The sequence below is a fragment of the Perissodus microlepis genome, chromosome 11, assembly GCF_051167445.1.
Source record: "Perissodus microlepis isolate ML-2025 ecotype Zambia chromosome 11, ASM5116744v1, whole genome shotgun sequence".
Taxonomy (NCBI): domain Eukaryota; kingdom Metazoa; phylum Chordata; class Actinopteri; order Cichliformes; family Cichlidae; genus Perissodus; species Perissodus microlepis.
The window spans coordinates 8,925,174-8,947,821 of record NC_140471.1 but is presented as its reverse complement, the minus strand read 5'-3'; the positions used below and the strand labels follow the sequence as shown (position 1 = coordinate 8,947,821).

General features: G+C 40.6%; 2 protein-coding genes across 2 annotated transcripts; one reads left to right on the top strand and one right to left on the bottom strand.

Annotated features, from left to right (window-relative positions):
* The first annotated feature begins 1,860 nt into the window (after positions 1 to 1,860).
* On the top strand, positions 1,861 to 7,070 carry oprd1b (opioid receptor, delta 1b). Its single transcript, XM_084944293.1, has 3 exons — positions 1,861 to 2,471; positions 3,798 to 4,153; positions 4,330 to 7,070. The coding sequence occupies exons 1-3, from the start codon at positions 2,260 to 2,262 to the stop codon at positions 4,857 to 4,859; spliced, it is 1,098 nt and encodes a 365-aa protein (XP_084800419.1). The 5' UTR covers positions 1,861 to 2,259; the 3' UTR covers positions 4,860 to 7,070.
* A 7,754-nt stretch (positions 7,071 to 14,824) lies between these two features.
* Positions 14,825 to 21,706, bottom strand: rcc1 (regulator of chromosome condensation 1). The gene is made up of 10 exons (XM_084944832.1): positions 21,604 to 21,706; positions 20,292 to 20,388; positions 19,785 to 19,972; positions 19,499 to 19,678; positions 19,006 to 19,102; positions 18,783 to 18,905; positions 18,503 to 18,643; positions 18,279 to 18,398; positions 18,037 to 18,189; positions 14,825 to 15,601 (listed from the first exon to the last, which is right to left on the bottom strand). The coding sequence occupies exons 2-10, from the start codon at positions 20,368 to 20,370 to the stop codon at positions 15,426 to 15,428; spliced, it is 1,257 nt and encodes a 418-aa protein (XP_084800958.1). The 5' UTR covers positions 20,371 to 20,388; positions 21,604 to 21,706; the 3' UTR covers positions 14,825 to 15,425.
* Between the last annotated feature and the right edge of the window lie 942 nt (positions 21,707 to 22,648).

Here is a 22,648-nt window from a genome sequence, read left to right as displayed (position 1 = left end):
CCAGGGTTTGAGAACTGAATGTTGTTTAGCCTTATGTTGCAGGAATTGGTTCAAGTTTCATGGGAAGGAATGAAAATAGTGAGGAAGCCTTAGTGTGACTCTTGTGTCAGAAGCCTAACTTTGGTCCCAGCAGTTTTTGTTTTTGCCACCTTCACCACTAAATTGAATTGTGCAGCTGTGTTAGACAGAGCATGTCAGTTTTAAAGAGTACAAAAAAGACAATGGGAAATCTCACAGAGATTTTAAAGGAAAAGAACAGCAAGTTAGAAAATGATGGAAAAGTAAAGGATCACTAAAAGTCAGAATCAACAGACATTTGACTGAACATCAGAAATGTTAACCTGGCTGCTCTCAAGGAACAGTCCTCCTCACCAGACTTCATAGCACTCAAACACTGAACAACAGATCAGTCCAATACAAAACACAAGCTTGTGAAATCTAAAAATGCTCTTTTCTTAGGGAGACACAAATAGTCTATTTCAAAGGCACTCCAAAGGCATTAAAGTGTTACCTGCTATGGCTTACCAGAGATTATGGCTCTTCCATTAACTGGAGGTGATGGTTTGATCATTGCCTGTCTGTATGGCAGAGTTTCCATGGGCAAGATACTGAAAACCTAACATGTTCTCCAGCATGTCCATTAGTATGTAATAGGACAAATGCTGTATGTATAGCACAAACACACTGTGTGAATGTTCTTAGTAAGTAAGCACTAAATAAATGCAGTCCATTTACCATTTAAATGCTGCCCGTTCACTGCTTTGTGCTCCTTAAAGGTCAGTCTGCAGAGTGCATCGATTATTGCAATTTTAATACAGCCACAGGAGAATCTGTATTTGTGCATGTTCAAAAAAAAAAAAACCCACATGTTAGAGAAAGACTCAAATGCATGACACACTCAATTTCAGGAGACATAAAGCATTACATGCTGCAGCCTGTTTGTAATGGTTTTTGATGTCCAGGTTAATGGAAAGGCAGCTACAGATAAATGAATGCTTTCATTAAAATTGGAAAAAGATGTCTGCTTGGCACTCTCAGAAAAAGAGTAATGAAGGGCCTATGATCTGCTGCCAGCTGTACATGTTAGGCTGTAAAGCTTCAGTAAATCTAATGTTAGTAAACAAATTAAATGTTCTAATAAGTAAAAACAGAACAGTGATACAGTGATATCCAGGGACAAGAAAGGCTTCATCACATTTATATTACTAAAAAATGGCCCTCACTTATTAAATATTCACCCAGAGTAAATACACAGTTCTCAAATGGAGGCGCATATGTATTTGTAGGCTTGCGTCAGTGTGTTTGCTCATATAGCTGTGATCAGTACTGTGAGGGTCATAAGCCGGTAATTTGGGACATTAAGGTTTTACAACTTAGACTCTTTAAACATTTGCAACCCATCGCTAAACAGTTATTGACTGATCTGCCATAACTAGGATGGATGACAGGAACAGCAGGAAAACCACAGGTTTACAGAGCGTGTTTGGCGAGATCTATTTAGGCAAAATTACTAAATTAGGGTATAAAGGTCACTGATAGGATTCATGAGTGAAATGATAAACTGGTTTAACCATTAAAAAAATAGTTAACATAATTGAGTTGTTAATAAAGCTGGTGATCTGGTGTCGTTTTTAACATCGGCTGACTGCCTCATTTTACCCTAATACATCATTAATGTGTAAAGTTCTTAAAGTGTTTCACTTGGCAGCATGTTTTTTCTTTCAAAAATATCAAAATCAATAAAAAGTTATCAAAGTATCACTTAAGATCTGCAGACTTCCATGGGGTTTTCACAACGACCTCCCAAAGGCGGTTCCAAATCACATGACTTCATTTGTAATTCCCTAACATCCACGCACTTGCTGCTATGCAGTAATGCTATCAAAAGCAAGCTAAATGTTTCCCTGGTGCTGTCAGGTGCTAACGTGATGGTGACCGCCCGGTGAGAAGAGTCGGGCTGTAGAACATGTTATGGCAGCTTGGTTATGACTGGCAATCGTTTGATGATGAAGCATTTTTAATTAACGCGTTCTGAAAAAAAGTCTCTTTAGGCAAGGTAAGAACTTGTCAGGGAAACGGTCTGCTTGTTCTTTGTGCGCCAGTGCACAGAGACGCACGCGCCACTCACACGCGGGCGGGCGAGACTCAGAGGCACAGCTCTCACATCCTCCGAGCGCCCGATGACTTAATTTGTCACACAGTTTTCGTGCGCTTGTACTTCTCGAATTATTGCGCTCTGTCCGCACCTGGATCCCTGCAATGGAGTTTTCCACTCTTCTCCCGGACTATTTTAACTCGGTGTCAGTAACTCCTTTCAATGTTACGCGCTCTGAGGATCTGCTTTCCATTCCTGGCAACGAGGCCAACAAGGACAGAAGACTTGTCATCCACGTTTGCATCACGGCTCTCTACTCTCTCATCTGCGTGGTGGGACTGGTGGGAAACGTGCTTGTAATGTACGGGGTGGTCAGGTAAGAAGGACACGCTATTCAGATAACGATAACCCAAAGGGAATGTGTTGAAAGGAAGACAAAATAATTTACTTGCTCGGCACATTTTAAAAGGTGAAAAGCGACACACTCATGCACATATGACAGAAACCCCAATATGGATAGGATAAATATGTTTTTATATGATCAGGGTTTATTTTAAATGACCATAAAGTACTCTGTATGTTACGTATTAAAATATAGCTGAACAATTTCACATATTTCTATTCGAGGGAAATCCATTTTCACTCTCGTACTTTATTTGTGATGGTCCCCTTTGTAACTGCCCACAGTGCCAGTTGCGCCTGAGAGCCGCTCTCCATCACATCCACCCACACACACACACACACACACACACACGCACACACACACACACACACACACACACGCACACACACACACACACACACGCACACACACACACACACACCTCCCACATGTAAGAAGAGGATGGAGCTAATCTACAGTTTAGCCCTGAAATTATTTAATTGCACCAATTATTCCTGTAAGAGAGTGGGGTTGTAAATTGAGATGATAAACCAAAGCTCAACCTTAAAAAGCGATACTGTGTCGATATGATGTATTGTCGATTTTGGGGATTTTTTTTTTTTATTTTTGAAAAAGAAATGAAGAAAACTTTAAATATATCACTCACACTCCCAGGCAAAGCAGTTACGCACAGGATGAGATCAGTGTGCTGTAATACATAGATGTCTTTATACCTGGGAATAAGATGTGTCTCCCTCAATCCTTGCAGAGTCTGATATTTTACAGCAAAACACTTCAGAAACATAATTTAATCAAATGTGACCCACAGAGTGTCATGTTGTGGGCTGATGTGGAGCAATCCATATTAAAAGAGCCAGGCAAATGTTAAGCTGGCACTCAGAAAAAAAACACACACACAAAATAATTTTAATCTAAAATCAAGTAGGAGTTTGGAGGGCTTTGAGCTATAATCAATTCATTACATGGAAATGTGTTTTAATGGAGGCTCCAGAGAAGCTCATGAGCTGCTGTGCATTTAGTGTAGCGCTCTAATGACATTATGCACCTAAAAAAAATCTTGTTTATTTAGAGGAAATAGCAGATTATTGGTTTTATGGTTAAATTAATTAAATAAAACTTTGTAACTTTTAAAATTTTAATGGAAGTCGTGAGTCAGCCACACGAGACACCCTCTTTGTGTTATAGCAACAGCCAAACCTTGGGAAGAAATCCAGTCTCCTCCAGCTGACAATTGTTCCCATCCGCTGTGTGTCACAATCTGTTTAAAGTGTGCTCTGCACTTTTCTTCCCACCAAACAGGTACACGAAGATGAAGACAGCCACAAACATTTACATCTTCAACTTGGCTCTGGCCGATGCTCTCGCCACCAGCACCCTTCCTTTCCAGAGCGCCAAGTACCTGATGAGCACGTGGCCGTTTGGGGAGCTCCTGTGTAAAGTGGTGATAGCCATTGACTACTACAACATGTTCACCAGCATCTTCACGCTCACCATGATGAGCGTGGATCGCTACATCGCTGTGTGTCATCCGGTCAAGGCCCTGGACTTCCGCACGCCCGCCAAAGCCAAGCTTATCAACGTCGCCATCTGGATCCTCTCCTCTGCTATCGGAGTCCCCGTGATGATCATGGCTGTTACCAAGGTGACAGAAGAAGGTGAGGGAATTTTCATTGCTGCTGCTAAAAAAAAAGAGGTACTGGAAAATACTATTGCTCTGTGAAAACATACTGGCTGTTTAAAAGGAAAAATAAAACAGACTTTTGAGCTGTGTTATTAATTTCAGTTAGCCTCTCCTTCTTTTATTAAACTTGCAATTGTTTTACCTCCTCAGGAGTCACTTTGTGCTCTCTTGGATTTCCTGAACCGGAAAGGTACTGGGACACGGTGACAAAAATATGTGTATTCATTTTTGCCTTCGTGGTGCCCGTCCTGGTCATCACCGTTTGCTATGGGCTGATGATCCTGCGTCTTAAGAGTGTCCGTCTGCTTTCTGGCTCCAAAGAGAAGGACAAGAACCTGCGGCGGATCACCCGGATGGTCCTGGTTGTCGTGGCGGTTTTCATAATCTGCTGGACTCCCATTCACATCTTCGTCATTGTCAAGACCGCTGTGAAAATTGACCGCAAGAATCTCCTGACCATGGCCTGCTGGCATATTTGCATAGCTCTGGGCTACACCAACAGCAGTCTGAACCCTGTGCTGTATGCCTTGATGGATGAGAACTTCAAAAGGTGCTTCAGGGATTTCTGCCTGCCCTATCGCTCCCGCCCAGAGCAGAGCAGCTTCTCCAGAGTCCGCAACAGCACGCGGGAGCCCGCGTCTGTTTGTGCCCCTGCGCCGACAGCGAAGCCGCCCGCCTGACTAGGTATGGATCAGCTGGGTGGGAGAGCAGTGCATGATGACCTCCAGACTGAAGTCACGCAGTTCTCCACCACAGGAGTCTGAATTTAAACATGCAGGCTTCTGAGCTGCTGTTTAAATGAATGATTGATTGTTTTTTCCGTTTCATATAATGAAACTTTTATGTGTCACAAGGTTTTGGGGTGGGGGGTTCTTTCAGGACAATCACAAACATCCCCGTGTGTCCCTGTGTATGTTAATATGTATTTAAAAATGCATATAAATTACCGCAGTGTGTAAAAAAAATACACACCAACAATGCACCTATCTCAACAGTACATGCGCACTGGGAAGCCAACAAGCTGACTTTTAGCTTTAACTATGTTTGTGGGATTTCACATCCATATTAGGTAAACAATGGGAGTCATTGCACAATATGTGCTCAGTCCATAAATTAGCAAGATATCAAGAAGGACGTTGATCCTAAGCATACAGACATTGCCAGCAAGGTGTCTTTTTATGGCCAAGTGGTGGCGATTGTGTGATTGGCCGAGTCAGTCAGCTGACCACAATCAAAAAGATCATATGTTTTCCTTACTGAAAACCAGACCGACTGATGATGCCAGTCGTTGCTGGCAGAGCAAACACTGCTGTCTCCTCACATGTGTGGAGCACAGACTTTCACTGATTTACAGACAAATATCAGACCTGGGGACTTTATTGATTGCCGCTTGTTATTCATCTAACACTAAAATTGTGGGATTGTTTCAGAAAAGGGCTACCAATCTGTTAATCTTACACACAAACCGGTTTCACCCTGAAGGTTGATTTGATAAAGCTCTTTCAAAGCTGGTGACCGTTTTAGCCAATGTGCACTCTGCCACTTTAACTGGCCATGTCATCAGAGTGAGGTAGAGGTTCCTTTTTGTTTGGCATTTTTGTTGGAAGGCTAAAAAGTGTCTCAACAACTGTTCAGAATGTGCACTAGTTTTCTAACATCTTATTTTTTCATTTACAAAGGTTTATTCTTGCAATTTAACAATTAGAAATTGCATGTTTATTCTCTTTCGTTAGCTCGGTTAGCTAGTAAAACCTCCACCATCTTATTGCTGTTGAGCTGAGTGATAATTCTCCGTGGGCTGGTCACTAAAAGCAGATTCTTTCATGTCAACACGTTTAAAAACTCACTAATATCATGAATGTAAGGTTGAGGCTTTATTTGCTTTCTGTCGGTGATATTTGAACTAGCAGATGTTTCACATAAGGAAAGATGCCGGTTAAAGAGATGTCAAAAAACATGAAAATACTGCCTTCGTGAATAAGTAGCGATGGCTGTTTGGCTGACTCAATGTTTCCGCTCCTGTAGCAGTTAGGCAATAACCAAAAAGCTGTTCAGCTGGCAGATGGGTGACAAGCTGAAGGGGACAATGGAAATGCAGTGGAAATGCTGTTTCAAGTCAGCGATAGATCACTAAATAGCCTCAAATTGACCTGGAGGAAAATCTGAATTAGATCAAATGCATTAGTGGGCAGGAAGAATCTTCCTAAACATATTAAACCTAATGGACAATTTTCCAGTGATGATTGCTGGACATTTACACAAGAGAGAGAATTCAAATTGATGCCTCTCATTTTGATAGTGCAGCAATGTAGTGTTGCTTTGGCAGTATTGTGTATATACACGAGTACGAACTGTGTCAGATCTGTACATAATATCACGGTGTAATGATATTTTTCAGTATTTTCAATGTGATTTATTTTATTTCAGTGTGCTGTTTAGCTGTCGTACCATCGAGTCAAATCTGATATAACTATATACACATAGTTAAAATGTGAGGAGAAGTATTCCAGATCTTGAAAGGAAATAGGTCTCTGTCTCCTGTCTGGACAATCTCTAACTGGGTTTTTTATAGGCACAGTAAAAATGTCCTGCAGTGTGGATGATAGTATTTTCAGCTGAATGAAAGTAAGTAATGCCTTTTTCAACTTGTGTTTCTGTGTTTTTGCAGACAGATGTTTGACTGTCTGTGCTTGATCTTTAAAATCTGTTTATATTCTGCAGTATCTAAAGTACTTTAATGTGCATATGTAATAACTGCTTTTGTTTTTGAAAAAAAAAAGAAGCCCCACTGTCATACAGACTAGTATAAGTTGTATCTTGGACTTTTATTTTGAAATATTGTTGATTATCATCACTGTTTCAATAAAGCATCCACCTGTATGTGATCATTATTACAGATCCTGTTAAAAATTACTGACACTGTGGAAGTTTCACATGTGATCTCTTGGTTGGATTGAGTGTAATGAGCAGGCAATGCAGATGGGACATAGTGTCATCTGGTGGCCTGAGCGTAGGGCGTTGGGGTAGGAAGAACACATTTAAAGTCCATCTTTAAATTAAGCACAATTTGAAATAAGTGTGGAGTAATCCTGTGATCCTTGTATGAACGGAAGGCTGAGGCTGGTAATCTCCTATACAGCACTGTGCAAAAGTCTCGAGACACCACTCACTTCTTTATATTTTGCTAGGAAAATGGGAAATTTATTGGGAAAATTGTATGGGATAGGTATTGAAACACACGTGAACATTTGCGGTTATTTGTTCTGTTCGGTGAAAATTAATAGCCAGCTCTTGTTCCCACTGATGCAAATTACGATTTCATGCAGTGAAGTCATAACAACAACCGGTTAAAACTGGTTTGTTGTCTGGATTTTGATATTTAATTCTACCTTTTTATATTTATTTAGGTGAACAGTCTAATCATATTCTGATTATTAAAAATAATCTGCTTTTCTTGTCACATAATAAAAAGGCATACAATTCTGTATTCACACAAGTTATACACTTCAAATGTAAATGAAGCTGTAATACACTGATTACAAATCATTTAGCTGTACCTCATTATATAATGACTGTAGCTTTTGTATGTCTGTATATCTCCTCCTAGACAAGTGGACCAATTGTGATGATACTTTGCTCAAAAACTACTAACTTCTGCATTTTATAGAAATTCCACAATCAAATTTATTTGTATATTTGACAGCTCAATGAAACTGAACGCCAGCATTCACTCAAGCTCTGGAATATCAGATAAGAACAGTGTGTCAGTTCAAACACATTTCTGAAAGACTTTGTTCATGTGGGATATTTATCTGATAGCTATATCAACAAGCCTTTCCACAGCCTACCTTTCAGCTGGTTTGAATGCTGTCCTTTTGCAGGGGCAGCATATGAAGCGTGGTTTGTTCACAGTCGTGAACAGTGGTAACACCTGGTGTGCAGTGGGAAATGGACTGGTTCTTATATAGTTTTTATTCTGCACTATACTGACGCATTCACCAAGTTATACAAGCACTTTTATATAGTTTATATGGTTTTAGTTTCATGTACTTTTAAAAACTAAACATTTCACTTACAGGCTACCACGGCTAACGCTGCAATGCATTCTGGGTAGCTAGTTCAAATGGGTTGCACTCAGAATCCTGAATTGAAGAATTCAGAAGAAACTTCTACCATCAGTTTTGCTCAACTTCAAAGCCACAGCACTGATGACAGATCCACAATGTGTGAATTCATGTCCAGTGCTCTTACATTCAGTCAGCTGGCTACAGCGGCCGTCTACGCCTTCAAATTACATTCTGATTTCTACAAGTCCTGCTTAAAAACCAGAGTTTATGTTCCTAACTTGTATTTCTTTTCAGAGACCTTTGCATTCTTAAGCTCTTAACCGCTGCTCCATCTCAAAGCAGCCTTTCCATTACGTCCCATGACGTAATGCGTCATTCGGTTATGTCGCAGAGACTTTCATTTCAATGGAAATGCTAGATGCTTGGTCAGCCTAATGAAAGCATATTAGAAAGTGGGAAGCACACCAAGAAATATTTCTGGAAGAGAAAAGAGGTAATGAAACACACATGGGTACTGAAGACACCAGTTCAGTATTCAGTATCTGCAGGCACTTTGATCAAACACAGTAAAACAATCACAGACAAATGCATAGAAGATTTACCCAAACACCACCTACAGCCAAACACAGAATCCAAAGTGGAAGACACACTGGCATTTTTAAGCCTGCTCGAGAGGATGCTGTGTTTGGATTCTGTAAAAAGAATCACACCTGCTGAGGGTCTGGGACATCGTTTTATTACGATGAAACATCTTCCCAAGGACCCTGCAGTAGATTGCTATGTGGAGTCATCCCGCATGAGCATGAAAGTGTGCCCACTCCTCAGTCCAGAAAATGAAATCGAAAACTTTGTTACCTCAAGTGAAATCATAAAAAACAGAAAACAAAGCACTCTAGACTGTCATCCACTTCTGACAACCGTGCGATTGCAGCTGAAATCCAAAGAAACCGACAAAATAGAGCAGCTGCACGCAACAGGATCAGCCCGCATTTAGAAGGCTTGCATGGCATGCAGAAGATGACATGTCTTGGGGTAAAAAGGTCAAACCACTCCCTGCAGATAAATCAGATCAGCAGAGGCTGGGTGTCAAACCTGGGATAACCCCCCCCCCCCCCCAAAAAAAAAAAAAAAAAAAATCTGGTAGAATCCAGTGATTCTAGCATAGAAAGTACAAGTACCTGTACAAGTACAGACAGCAGAGAAAGAACAGTCAATAGAGATCCTGCTAAACGTCGGATTTCATTACGGAAAGGGGTCAAAAACTTTTTCTTAAGGCTGTTTGGCTATTCTTCAAAAATTGAAGAAACTTAACTTGTTTACTATCAACCCTCCCCAACCGGTCACGGCAGATGGCCGCCCCTTCCGGAGCCTGGTTCTGTCACAGGTTTCTTCCTGCTAAAAGGGAGTTTTTTCCTGTCCACTGTTGCCAAAGTGCTTGCTCACAGGGGATCATCAGATTGTTGGGGTTTCTTTCTTATATTGTGGGGTCTTTACTCTACAGTATAAAACGCCTTGATGCAACTGTTTTTTGTTAATTTTTTAAAATGTAAAAAATAAAATGTAATCAAGTCTTACTTTCAAGGTGTTTTTTGTTTTGTCACTGGTGTCACTGTCTCTGGGTCTGCCACTTTTTGATAAGTGTTAACCTGATCTCCTTCAAACTTGAATTGATCAGGACCCTAGTAGCTCTAGAGTTGAATTTGAGGTGACTGGAAATACAGTATACGAAGCAAATACTGAGTTTGAAAGTCAAAATTTGACAAGATTTATTCTTCAACACACCCTGAACGTCATTTCTTTAAGCAGTCTTCAGGAATAGTTCTCCAGGCTTCTTGAAGGACATTCAGAGCTCTTCTTGGGATGTTTGCTGCCTTTTGCTCTGATCTCTGTTAAGGGCATCTTACACTGCTTAATACTGAGGTCGAGGCTTCGGGGAGGCCCATCCATGATTTGATGGTGGTCCATTGTGCGTTTTTCTATCCAGGTGTATTTTTTACTGCATTGCCAGTGAGTTTGGGATCACTGTCATGCTGAAAATGTAAGCGTCTAGATCAGGGGTAGGCAACTCCAGGCCTCGAGTGCCGGTGTCCTGCAGGTTTTAGATGTGTCCTTGATCCAACACAGCTGATTTAAATGGCTAAATTACCTCCTCAACATGTCTTGAAGTTCTCCAGAGGCCTGGTAATGAACTTATCATTTGATTCAGGTGTGTTGACCCAGGGTGCGATCTAAAACCTGCAGGATACCGGCACTCGAGGCCTGGAGTTGCCTACCCCTGGTCTAGATGATATTGCAGGATGTATCAAATCCAGATCTGATGAAACTTTTCTGCGTTCATAATTCCATCAATCTTGACAAGATCTGTCTCTCTGCTCTTGTTTCAGGTTTTTGCTGGATTTATTTCCTTTTTCTTAAGGACATGACTTTCAGATACTGTTCATATGCTGGAGACAGTTGTTTAGCCCTACCATTTCTTCTTTTGTCCTCCATTTGTCTAGTTTCAATTTGGCAGAGTTTTTTGGGGGGGGGAAAGTTTTATAGCTGTCGAACTGTGTTTTATTCTGCATTTTTAAATAGATTTAACTAAAGAAATGGGAACAAATGATCTGTTTTTGTGACATGTGGCTAGTAACACAGAGGCTAATGATGCTATTTAGAATTTGTTCTGTTATCTCTGTGATGTGTAGACACAACGCTGGTTCATCCCTTTAGTTAGGTGCCTTTCTATGTTTCAGTGATTCATAGGTAAGTGTTAAATCTTGTTAAGTAAACAAACAACAACAAAAATCACTCTTCTGCAAATAAGTGAAAGACGAACTATTGTTCAGGAGCGCTTAAAAAAAAAAGTCTGGCTCCTCAGAAGCAAAACATAAAGAAACAAGTGTTGGTTCAAGACTTTTGCACAATACTGTATTATGCTATTGTTAACAAATCCCATGAGAAGACCTAAATCAACATGCTAGTTTAACTCCCCACAACTTAATGTCTTCTGCAGCGCCTCTTTGGCTCTATAGCAAATCAAAATTAAAGAAATAACGTGTCCTTGTGATTGATAATGTGCTAATATTGTGCTGGCTCTAGCGATGTGTTTTTAATTATATTTTATTTTTTAATTTTATTTACTCGACTAACTGGTACTCATCTTGGAGAATACAAGGACAGGACGAATTGCGCCGCAGTGCATTCAAAACAATTAAGACTCTCGCTGAGCAACTGCCTGAGAAGAAAACACTACAGACACGTTTAACACTTAAGTGACACATGCTTGCAGCAAATGTCAGCAAGGCTTGGGGAAGATGAGGCAAACACAACAACATCTTGGCCATATATATTTATTTATTGTGGCTGATGGATTGTGTGTTCAAATGTTCATTTTTTAAAAGACTGATAAGATTCTCTGCTCAGAATGACTGATGATGTCTCAGAAAAAGGAAACCTTAGATGGCATCAGGCTCTCTGCTGAAAGTTGAAATATGTCACTCAAACGCCTGGAGTGAGAAATGTTCAGTCTTGATGTCTCAGACGGTCCTGTGTATTACATCACAGTGCTAACAAAGAGAGACCAGACACATCTGTGATTGGGAGAGTGAAGGAGAGCAGAGCTTGCTGAAGATTTCTTTGAACACTCACTAGAAGTGTGCTCCTTCTGACAGTTACATGACTCTGCCTGCACGTTCGCTGTTTAAAAGACAAAGCATTAAAAAATATAAAGAATTTAGTTAAAAACATTTGTCTGGCTTCTGACGTGACTGCATGCTCACCCCTCAAGCACCCAGATTTACAGCACTGCCACAACTGTGACATTTGCTTAATTTTTTCATTGTTTCACATTTTCTATAAAACAAGTACAGTCAAACACTGAGATGCTGTGGTCTAGCTGCAGAGTGACACACGCTTAATGAAGTGCTTTGGTGTTTTAATCCTCGCTCAGGGCGGCTCATATGCTCAACAGAATGGAGAACAGAGAAAATCTCACTGAAGCATTCACAACAGCACTGCATTGTGTGTGTCCCTGCTCATATCGCTTTGCTGGGAGCAAAAGCTCAGATTTGTTGTTTGGCTTAATAAAAGACAATTATCTTGTTTGGGAGACTGGGATAAATACACAATTTGAGCTCCATTACATCGCAATGATGCAGTCATGTAAATCTTTCAGTATAAAACACATAACAGACATCTCTGCATGGCTGACAGCGGGTTTTCACTTTACAATCTCATCTAGGCTGACAATGCAGAACAGGGCAGAATATGAGCTATCTCTCTCTCTCTCTCTCTCTCTCTCTCTCTCTTTTTTAAGAAACTGTTAAATGTCTCGGTTTAAACATCAGATAGTTTTTGTGTGGTATAGTGAATAAAATCTGGATTTATGGGATTTCCAAATCAATGCATTATGTTTTTATTTACATTTTACACAGTGGTTTGTATATAAGTCATTGAGTCAGGGACCTATCCTACATAGGAGGCCTGGCTGGATGGTGTAGTTACTAGAATGAAGAGGATACAGTCGTGAAACTTTACAAGCAACCAGTTCAGGTCAGAATAACAGTTTAAAGATGTGGTTTGAGCCTTAATTACTCAATTCCGTCACAAGACTGTCTCAGTTTCCCTCTTCCCTGCTGTCAGTTAGCTGCTGTCCATGAAGGTGACTTAAACCCAGTGCTAAACACAGTCCATAAGACAGATACATCACATCCTGTTAAAGTGATGCGTTGCATACAATTGTGCTTTGCTAGTGTTTAATGTGTTGTGTTATCCTATCGGGACAACACGTCTTTTAAAAAAAGCATTATTTTCAAAAGATGTTGCCTTCTTTTAAGCCTCTGCACGGCTCTTGATTCACTGCTGTGGGCCTCAGGAGATCCCCTCAAACCAGCGGATGAGCAGTTCAACCTATCAAGGCAGTCACTAATAACTCTTAGCATGGATCACAGAGGACGGAGGACCAGCAGCTTAACAGCAAGAGAGTCATTTATTTACTAATAAGATCTGATTTTGGTTCGCCAGCGCACATGCTCTCAGGCATGTTTTCTCCAAGTGAGACTCTCCTCCTATTAAAGCCTGACACCAAACAACATCCTAACGTAACCATGTGCCTGCTTAAAGACAATATCTACACCTACTGAATGTAGTCTCTTTCCACTTGCTAAATGCAAGTCATTAAGCAGTGCATTTTTAAAGTGCTTTAAGTTGAATAAAAACACACATCAGTGTGAAGTGTGCCGTTTGGTCGATATCAGTGTTTCTGAGGCTGCTCCTTCTTCTTCTCCTCTCTACATTTAACCTGCCTAAACACACATTCAGATGCATATTATCCAAACTGTGTTAATTCTATATGAGGCAGAAATTCGATATAAAGACGGACTGATTTGGACAACTGCTTCCTGCTTGCACGCATTTAACAGATTCTTACCAGCAAATGAAAGAAACTCGGAGAAAAGCCTCTCCAAAGGATTCAAGTCATCAGCCCACTTTGGATTTTCATGATTAGGTCACACTTGAGAAATAGCACTCAAGACTTTATGAAATTGCATGTTAATTAAAAAAAGCAGCAGGGTAACTCAAGAGCTGCTACATCCCAGACTGATGCAGAGCTACATGATGCTAAATTTGTGATGTTTTCATCTTTTTTTTTTCACGTGATGCTGCTCATGAAGAGTCTGTCAGAGGTGTGTAGTCTAAAGCCCTGCAGAGAGTGGTACCCAAATATGAGCTTATGAGACGTATGTAGATCTCTGAGTGACTGTGCACGTGTGCAGGTGTGTGAGAGTAGCTGTTCTCCTCTTTTATTTGTGAAATGAAGAGGATCAGAGCCAAAAGTGAAAGGAACTAATGGCAGGATGTCACTGCCGACTTCCTGTATGAATGTGAGTCTTTGTGCTGAGAAGCTTTTGGACTATAATAAGATGAATGCTTCAGTATGTGGAAAGCTGATAAAAGCATCAATCCTTGACATCTCCTGGCAACCTTTCCAAACTCTGCAGATTCAATCTCTAACATTTAGCCCACTGAAAAAATACCTTGATGAAGTCAGAGGAGAAAGGCCAGACTGCTACAAGGTGATAGAAAGACAACAGTAACTCGTAGCAACATGAAAACATAGATCCATCCTGCCTTGTATCATCAATTCAGGCTGCTGGTGGTGTTGTAATGGTGTGGGGAACATTTTATATCACGTATCCATCTGCTGAAGACTGCTTGAGTTCACTGTACTTGAATGGCCTCCACAGTCACCAGATCTCAATCCAGTAAAGCAACTTTGGGATGCGTTGGAAACGCAGATTCTCATCATGAATGTACAATTTACAAATCTGCAGTAACTGTGTGATGCTGTCATGTCAACATGGACTAAAATCTCTTAGCAATGTTTCCAGCATTGTGTTGCACGAGTATTCAACATTAAACAGCTCAGTGAGTGGGCCTCTATTTGCCTTTTCTGCAGCAAAAAGTAGCACAAACACACACACGCACACAGAGAAATGTTCTTTTTACAGTTAAAGAAAAGCAGCAAGGGTTTACTATCAAAAAGCTGTAATCAGAATCTTATTAATACACAGTAAATGAAATGAAGTAAACGTGTCTTGTATTTTCCTTAAAAAAGAAATCAGCTTTATTTTTTCAGACAGGAAATGCAACAAAATATAGGATACAGTATGATGTGTTACCAAATGTCCAAACAGTTACAACAAATTTGTGTGCACTGGGTAAAACGAACAGTAGTCGCACATGTTAAACTCACCAGGCGTACAGGACCTGTCTGACAAAGGTCTAATCTACTTATTGCTTTAATGAAAACATTAAAAAGACTATTTTTATGTCCTTAAACATCCTGCACTGCCATTTCCTTTATGTACATGCACAGTCATAAACATCACATATAACATCTTAGAGTCATACAAATGACCAGATGAAAAGACTTTAAAGGACTGTCAAAAACTAGCTTTAAAAAAAATAGTCTTTCATTTGTCATGATCTACCAAAAACATCACATCACATTCCCCAATGCCAAGGGCAGAGGAGCTTCCATAAAAGAGGACAAACCTCAACCCTCCCCTCTATCACGCACGTCTCACACTCCCTCGACTCAGCATAGGAAGTCACATTCATCAACACCCTTCCCCTGATTTAGGCACCCTGGCCCCACCTTGAAGCGCCCCCTTCACTCTCTGTCAGTGCAGGACATCAGCTCTCCTGCTTGTCTTTGACCAAAAGGACGGTGTGCTGCCCTCCACTGGAGGCCATCAGTACTTCACGGTTCTCCAGCTGTTTGCCTGTCATCTTCACAGGACTCCACTCATCATCTTCCTCTCCAGTGCCAAGCTGCAGGTTGGTGCCCATGCCCCAGGCATACACAGATCCTGGAGTAGGAAAAAGTGACAGTAAGGAGAGTGAGCAACCTTTTATTCTCTAAGGGTGTCGACTGTGTGAAAACCCAGGAGTGAAAGTTTAGTACTTGTTGCACTGTGAGTGATGGCTCTGATAAGAATCCTGCTTCACAATTTTGTGTCAATCAGACAGTCAGTCACATATTTACTGAAGACTTTTTTTCCATATCTAAAAACTGTCTAACCATTAAAGAATAAGTTTGGACACATTATTGAATGTTTTTTCTTCATTTGTACTAGTTTTTACATTATGGAAACAAACTGAAGACATCAAATATATGAGGCAAGATATATAGAATTATTTTGCAAAGAAAAAAATTGATAAATAATTCTAAATATGTTTTATATTTCAGATTCCTCAAAGTAGCCACTTTTTACTTTGTTAACAGTGTTGCAAACTCTTGGCCTTCTCTCAGTGAGCTTCATGATGTAGTCACCTGAAATGGTTTTTACTTCACAGTTGTGCCTTGTTAGGGTTCATTTCTGAAATTTCTTGCTTTCTTAACGGGGTTGGGACCATCAGTTGTGTTGTGCAGAAGTCAGGTTTGTACACAGCTGACAGCCCTATTTGGCAACTGTTAGAATTCATGTTATGGCAAGAACCAATCAGCTAAATAAAGAGAAACGACAGTCCATCATTACTTTAAGAACTGAAGGTCAGTCAGTCCAGAAAATTGCAAAAACTCTAAATGTGTCCCCAAAGTCCAGTCGCAAAAACCATCAAGAACTATGACAAAACTGGTTCATATAAGGTCCGCCCCAGGAAAGGAAGACCAAGAGTCACCCCTGCTGCTGAGGATAAATTCATCCGAGTCACCAGCCTCAGAAATCGCAAGTTAACAGCACTTCAGATTAGAGCCCAGATAAATGCCACACAGAGTTCCAGTAGCAGACACATCTCTACATCAACTGTTCAGAGGAGACGAATCAGGCCTTTATGGTCAAATAGCTGCTAAGAAACCACGACTAAGCAAAAACAACAAGAAACACAAGGAATGGACATTAGACCAGTGGAAATCTGTGCTTTGGGTCTGATGAGTCCAAATTTGAGATCTTTGCTTCCACCCGCTGTGTCTTTGTGTGATGCAGAAAAGGTGAACGGATGGTGTCTACATGCAGGGTTCCCAACGATGGTGTGATGGTGTGGGGGTGCTTTGCTGGTGACACTGTTTGGAATTTATTCAAAACTGAACCAGCATGGCTACCACAGCACCCTGCAGCCACATGCCATCCCATCCAGCGATTAGTTGGACCCAAATTATTCTTCAACAGGACAATGACCGAAAACACACCTCCAGGCTGTGTAAGGGCTATTTGACCAAGAAGGAGAGTGATGGAGTGCTGCATCAGATGGCCTGGCCTCCACAGTCACCTGACCTAAACCCAACCAAGATGGTTTGGGATGAGATGGACCGCAGGGTGAAGGCAAAAGTGCCACCAAGCGCTCAGCATCTCTGGGAACTCCTTCAATACTGTTGAAGGAGACTGTTCAAGGTGACTACCTCATGAAGCTCATAGAGAGAACGCCAAGAGTGTCCAAAGCAGTAATCAAAGCAAAGGGTGGCTATTTTGAAGAATCTCAAATATAAAACATGTTTTGAGTTATTTCACACTTTTTTGTTTCCTACATAATTCCATGTGTGTTCATTCATAGTTTTCATGCCTTCAGTGAGAATCTTCAATATAAATAGTCGTGAAAATAAAGAAAAACCATTAAATAAGAAGGTGTGCGCAGATGTGACTGGTAGTGTAAGTCAGCGGTCCCCAGCCCCCGGGCCTCGGACCGGTCCGTGAGTCGTTTGGTGCCGGGCCGCGAGAGTTGAGGCTCAGGTGTGAAATGTATGGTTTTCAGGGTTTTTATCGATTTTCAGCATTATTTTGTTATCGTTTTGATCGTTAACTCGGTTTTGCTGGGTCTTTTCATGTGTGTTATGAATAAATCTTTTTTTCGGTACCGGTACTAGTTTTATTTTGTTGTATTTATCCGCGACACATTAAAGGCCGGTCCGTGAAAATATTGTCGGGCATAAACCGGTCCGTGGCGCAAAAAAGGTTGGAGACCGCTGGTGTAAGTTACAACTGGTAGTTAACGTACAGTAATAGCTTCAAGTATCCTTACAAAACAAGGTTAACTGTGATCTCCTGCTAATAAACCTCACATTAATTTCTCTTCATGCCTAAAGTTGGATTAAACTTGCTGCTATCTCACTGTCACCAGCAGCAATGTCTAAACAAACAGGAAATGAGGGGTCGTGTTTGTAAGATAAATTTAAAGCTAGAAAGATTTAAGGCAAAGTATAGTGTCTCGTTGCACTTCAATGCTTCAGAAGAAAATAATAACAAAAAAAAAAGGCTGCAAACAGACTCAGTTGTTTTACTCTTCCCATCCCGATTGCCTTGGTTCTCACCTTCTCTGGTAACTGCATAGCTGACAGACGCCCCGCACGACACTCCTTTAGCCAGCTCTATCCCCATCACAGGTGTGGGCTCGCTCTTCTCTTCAGCCCCTTCTCCCAGACCAAGACGACCATACTCTGCTCTTCCCAGGCTATATACCTGCCCTGAAAGACAAGAGTCCAACACTCCAGCTGACTTGAGTGCTAACAGATGATGCGTAACATCTGCCTGCAATTACACACAGCCAGCTTACCTTCAGCATCAAGGCAAAGTGTGTGATGCTGTCCTCCAGAGAAGTCTACCCAGGCGGTGGTCGAGTTCTTGAAACATGTAAGCTTTACAGGGACAAAACACATCTTGGTGCTTTTGGTGCCTAAAAAGATTCATTTGAAATGATACAGTCACTGTCACAGTCACAAATAGTACATGGCAGTAGAGTTTACAAAGGATAACGCAGGAGTGACGAGTCACACTGACCCAGCTGGTGATAGTTTGAGAGGCCAAATCCATACACATGGCCCTCTTTTGACACAGCAAAGGTGAAGTACGCTCCACAGAAGGCGTCAACGAAGTGAACTTTCCCTTTCACTTTTACCATCTGTGGAACCAGCAGCCGCTCTGAGATCACAAAAATAAACAGGAGTGATGTATAGGACATTAAAGACACTATAAAAAAGAAACATTTATGTAATCAGATATTAACATAAATCTACAGTTTTTGATCCACCAAAAAACAGAAAAGGTGTGTGCTACGTACCAAGGCCTTTCCTGCCTCCTCTGTTTGAAAAGTGTTCAGGCACTCTTCCCAGCTGCCCCTGCTCAGCTGAGCCAGACGTGTATAGATTTCCTTCCAGCGTCACCATTACCACGTGATCATTACCTAGTAAAGAAATCAGTTACACAAATATCCCAGTTAGAAACTCATTTATAGTGCACACATAGTAACATAAAGCACTAAACGAAAACTTTTTCTTTTTTACCTGAAACTATTTTAACAACGTGTTCTGTTAAAGGGACTTTAACTGGTAGAGCACACGTTTTCATCGGCTCCAGAAGACCAATAACTCCATTATTATCCTAAGAAAACAGGGTAATATGTAGACAACATGTTAGACAGTCAAAACATTAAATAAATTTCAAAGTCTTTTCCCTACATTGTGTAGAATTACAAGAAGATTATGATTTTATTCATTAAAATTAAATGCTTTCTGATTCCACTGCACACATACTACAATATACTAAAATAGTTTTTATACATTTATTTTACAGCGTTAATAAATGTTTAGGAACAACATTTAGGTTTTGGATAATAATATAGTGCTGAAGGAAAAATGATTTGAAACCTTTGAAGACATAGTAAAGTAACAAAGAACAAAAACAATTACATAGAAAGTAATGGAAGGGTGATAAAAATAGTTGCTGAGACAGCACACAGGACCAGACTGCTCCCTAACTAGCAGGGATAGCACTAACCCTGAAAGAGCCCCAGATGTACACCGATCCATCCTCTGTGAGTGCGGCTGTGTGGCTGTCCCCTGCCGATACCTGGACCACCTTCTCATTCAGCGTCACCTTTCCCGGGATCATCTCAGACCCCTCCTCTGATGTGTCCCGACCAAGAGCCCCTTCGTCATTACAGCCAAACGTGTAAATCTAAACAAAGAAAACAGTTTACATGAGAAACTAAGAAGCTCTTTGTTAAACGCTACAATGCCATTACATTTTTTTGAAGTGTGAAATAAGACAGATGTTTTCTTACATTTCCAGTTTCGCCGAGGCACACGGTGTGCATGCCTCCAGCTGTCACCTGAACAATTTTCTCTGGCAGGGACAGAAGTGCTGGCTTCTTCCTTTCAATGACATCTTCCCCTAAACCCAACTGTCCAACATCACCTTGGCCCAAAACAAGAACCTGCCCCACCTCTTTGAAATGACTCCTGTGTGAAACTGAAACACATATACAACCAGTTTCATAGTGAGCACTGAATTTTATTGGTTTGATGGAAAACACATGGAAAATGATGAAATTAGTAAAAAGGTAGTAAAAACACTGACAATGCAGTGTGATACACTTGGGAGTCAAAAGCCTTCCCTTCACATATGTCCATAATACTTGCTTAACAGAAATATCTTACTTCAGCAAACTCAAATAGAAGTGGTGTACATGTTTAAATGCAATGCCACTTTTTAGCTGGACTATCAGTTGTTCAAACTGAATCTGGTTACCCCTCTATAAACTCCTGTTTTGAAAAGGGAAGTGACTTACCTTTCACCTTTTTGGAGTCTTTATCATCTTCCACAATAGCAGCAGACTTTCTCTTGGTGGTTGTCTTTTTGGCAGGCATGATAGCAACACTTTTGGACTTTAAGAAAATATAAGGTTGTGTGTAAATTGGGTAAGTTTCTTAACTAAATGGATAATGTGAGTTAAACAGTACAACAAAGTAATGTAAAGTACGCTAGAATTCTTACACCACACAAAATAAAAGAAACAAAAAGGCTAAACAGGATAGTTATTAGATACCACAAATGTCTCAAATTTACAACGCAAGGCAGATAATTAAGTACATGAACAGCCGACATTTAACCTACAACCTACAAGTCATTTGCATGTCTACCCTGGGGATGAGTAAAGTATACATCCATCTCTCTATATTACTTACCGATACTCATGATGAGTATTTTAATTGCAGACAGAAAAGCAACGTGGACCACAATAACAAAACACTAGTGTAACCTGGAGAAAACCAGGCTACACTAGTATGATCTCTCTAAATACAAAAGTGTTTATAGACCACAATCACCCCCAAACCAGAGTCCAGACCACAGTGGTCCTGACTCTTAGACAGCACTACAGACTAGCCAGCAGACCAACATAATACACAAAAAGCCTTTTATTGTTGTTCTAAGACTGCCCAGCAGTTCTTAGGGTTCAACAGCTGTCGGAGCCTAACTTCAATGATTCTTTCACCCCACAAACAGCTGCGCTTCAGTCACCCCTGCTTCTCATGCTGATAAGAGACCACTGCCCACAAAAATAAGGACACGTGGTACAGTTTGAAATGAGAGTCAGTTTTAGCTTTTGGTCCCCACTATAGATCGTACGACAGACGCTGGGATTTCATAAGGAAGTGCTTGGATAGTGCTATCATCTCCTTTACAGTGCTGGACAGTTTAAATTAAGCTGCGTGATCTAACGCTGGCAGTGCCCATGTGCCCTTGCTAACATTCAGTTAACTTGGCTGCTGAACGAGTTGTATGTGGTGTAAAACATTGACTGTAAATAATCGTGTCACAACGAGCAACGAACACAGCGAGAAAGCAAGATAGAAAATATAAGTTGTCACAGCTTAACCAAAGTTAGTTGGCCGGCATTGAAAGTAAAGCCTTTCAGCCAAATGCCGGCTAACTGTTTGCTAGCCACTGCTAGCTGGCTAGCTAGGGTGTTAGCGTGACACTGAATGAATGAAACCGAGAAACATAATTTAACAATGTAACTGCATGCGATTCAGTGGTGCAGTATTTCTCGATACTTGTTTAATCCATCTGTAAAGTGTAGGAGGTGATAATTTACTGACCTGTGAAATGTTGAAGAGTGCAGTTTGAAGTGAACGTGCACAGCCTGGTTCCCGGTCTCGAGACGTGCAACGTTACGTTCTGTGGAACCTTTGGAACGCCCGCCTCCTTAAAGAGACAGTAACACTCAGAGCCACAGGAGGATGGACACAGACAGATGTTCACATCTATCTATCTATCTATCTATCTATCTATCTATCTATCTATCTATCTATCTATGATAAAGTGCATCCGGCGAAGCCATGTATCTGCGTAAATTAAGTAATACTTGGTGCTGGAGGAAGTACTCCTATCATCTTTCTCAGAACTGGGACAGGTAGCTCTTGTGAATTAAACGGGCTACAGATCAGTTATAAATGTAAAAGTACTAACGTCTGGTGGAACACTCAGTTTTTATTATAACCAAAGATATGAGAGTATTTTCTACTCCTCCTTCTTCTTATTTTGGCTGTTTCCTTTAGGGGTCGCCACAGCAGATCATCTGGCTCCATCTCACCCTCAGTACCTCAAGTACTTCAAAAAGTGCAGAATTTAGGTAAAGGTACACGTCAATAGCTGTAATAGGGCAGTGTATTATTGTTAACAAACAAAAACACCCAACAACAACAATGTAAAAGTAGTGGTATTTTCATCTAAAGTTGAATGCGTAATATAAAACCTTTACCTTATATAGTTAATATTTCTGTTATCTTGTACAGCTCAATAATTAAGCAAGCTGTATGTAATGTAAAGAAAATGCTGACCAGCTGATATCAACACAGAGACTGTTGGGAATGTATTGATTTTCACCTTCATCCATCTTGTATCACTTTTATGTCTAATTGACATTAAGAGATAAAAATTTATCAGTAAACCTATTTTTAACAAACCTATTTTTAGGTTGCCCCTTATCTGTTGTATATTTTGTAACTAGACTTCCTTTTCTCCAACCCAGACCTTAAAGATCTGTGAACATATTTTACCTTCAGTCTTGTCTTTCTTTCTTTAGCTGATGCTAAAGCTACTAGCAAAACTCTCAATTTTCTCAGTGTGAAGACCTTTACCTAC

Coding starts and splice junctions, on each gene's coding strand:
- oprd1b (XM_084944293.1), top strand. CDS start 2,260: ATGGAGTTTTCCACTCTTCTCCCGGACTATTTTAACTCGGTGTCAGTA. Junction 2,472..3,797: donor GTAATGTACGGGGTGGTCAG/GTAAGAAGGACA, acceptor CCCACCAAACAG/GTACACGAAGATGAAGACAG. Junction 4,154..4,329: donor TACCAAGGTGACAGAAGAAG/GTGAGGGAATTT, acceptor TTACCTCCTCAG/GAGTCACTTTGTGCTCTCTT.
- rcc1 (XM_084944832.1), bottom strand. CDS start 20,370: ATGCCTGCCAAAAAGACAACCACCAAGAGAAAGTCTGCTGCTATTGTG. Junction 18,399..18,502: donor CTCAAACTATCACCAGCTGG/GTCAGTGTGACT, acceptor GAATCTTTTTAG/GCACCAAAAGCACCAAGATG. Junction 15,602..18,036: donor CTATGCAGTTACCAGAGAAG/GTGAGAACCAAG, acceptor TTCCTACTCCAG/GATCTGTGTATGCCTGGGGC.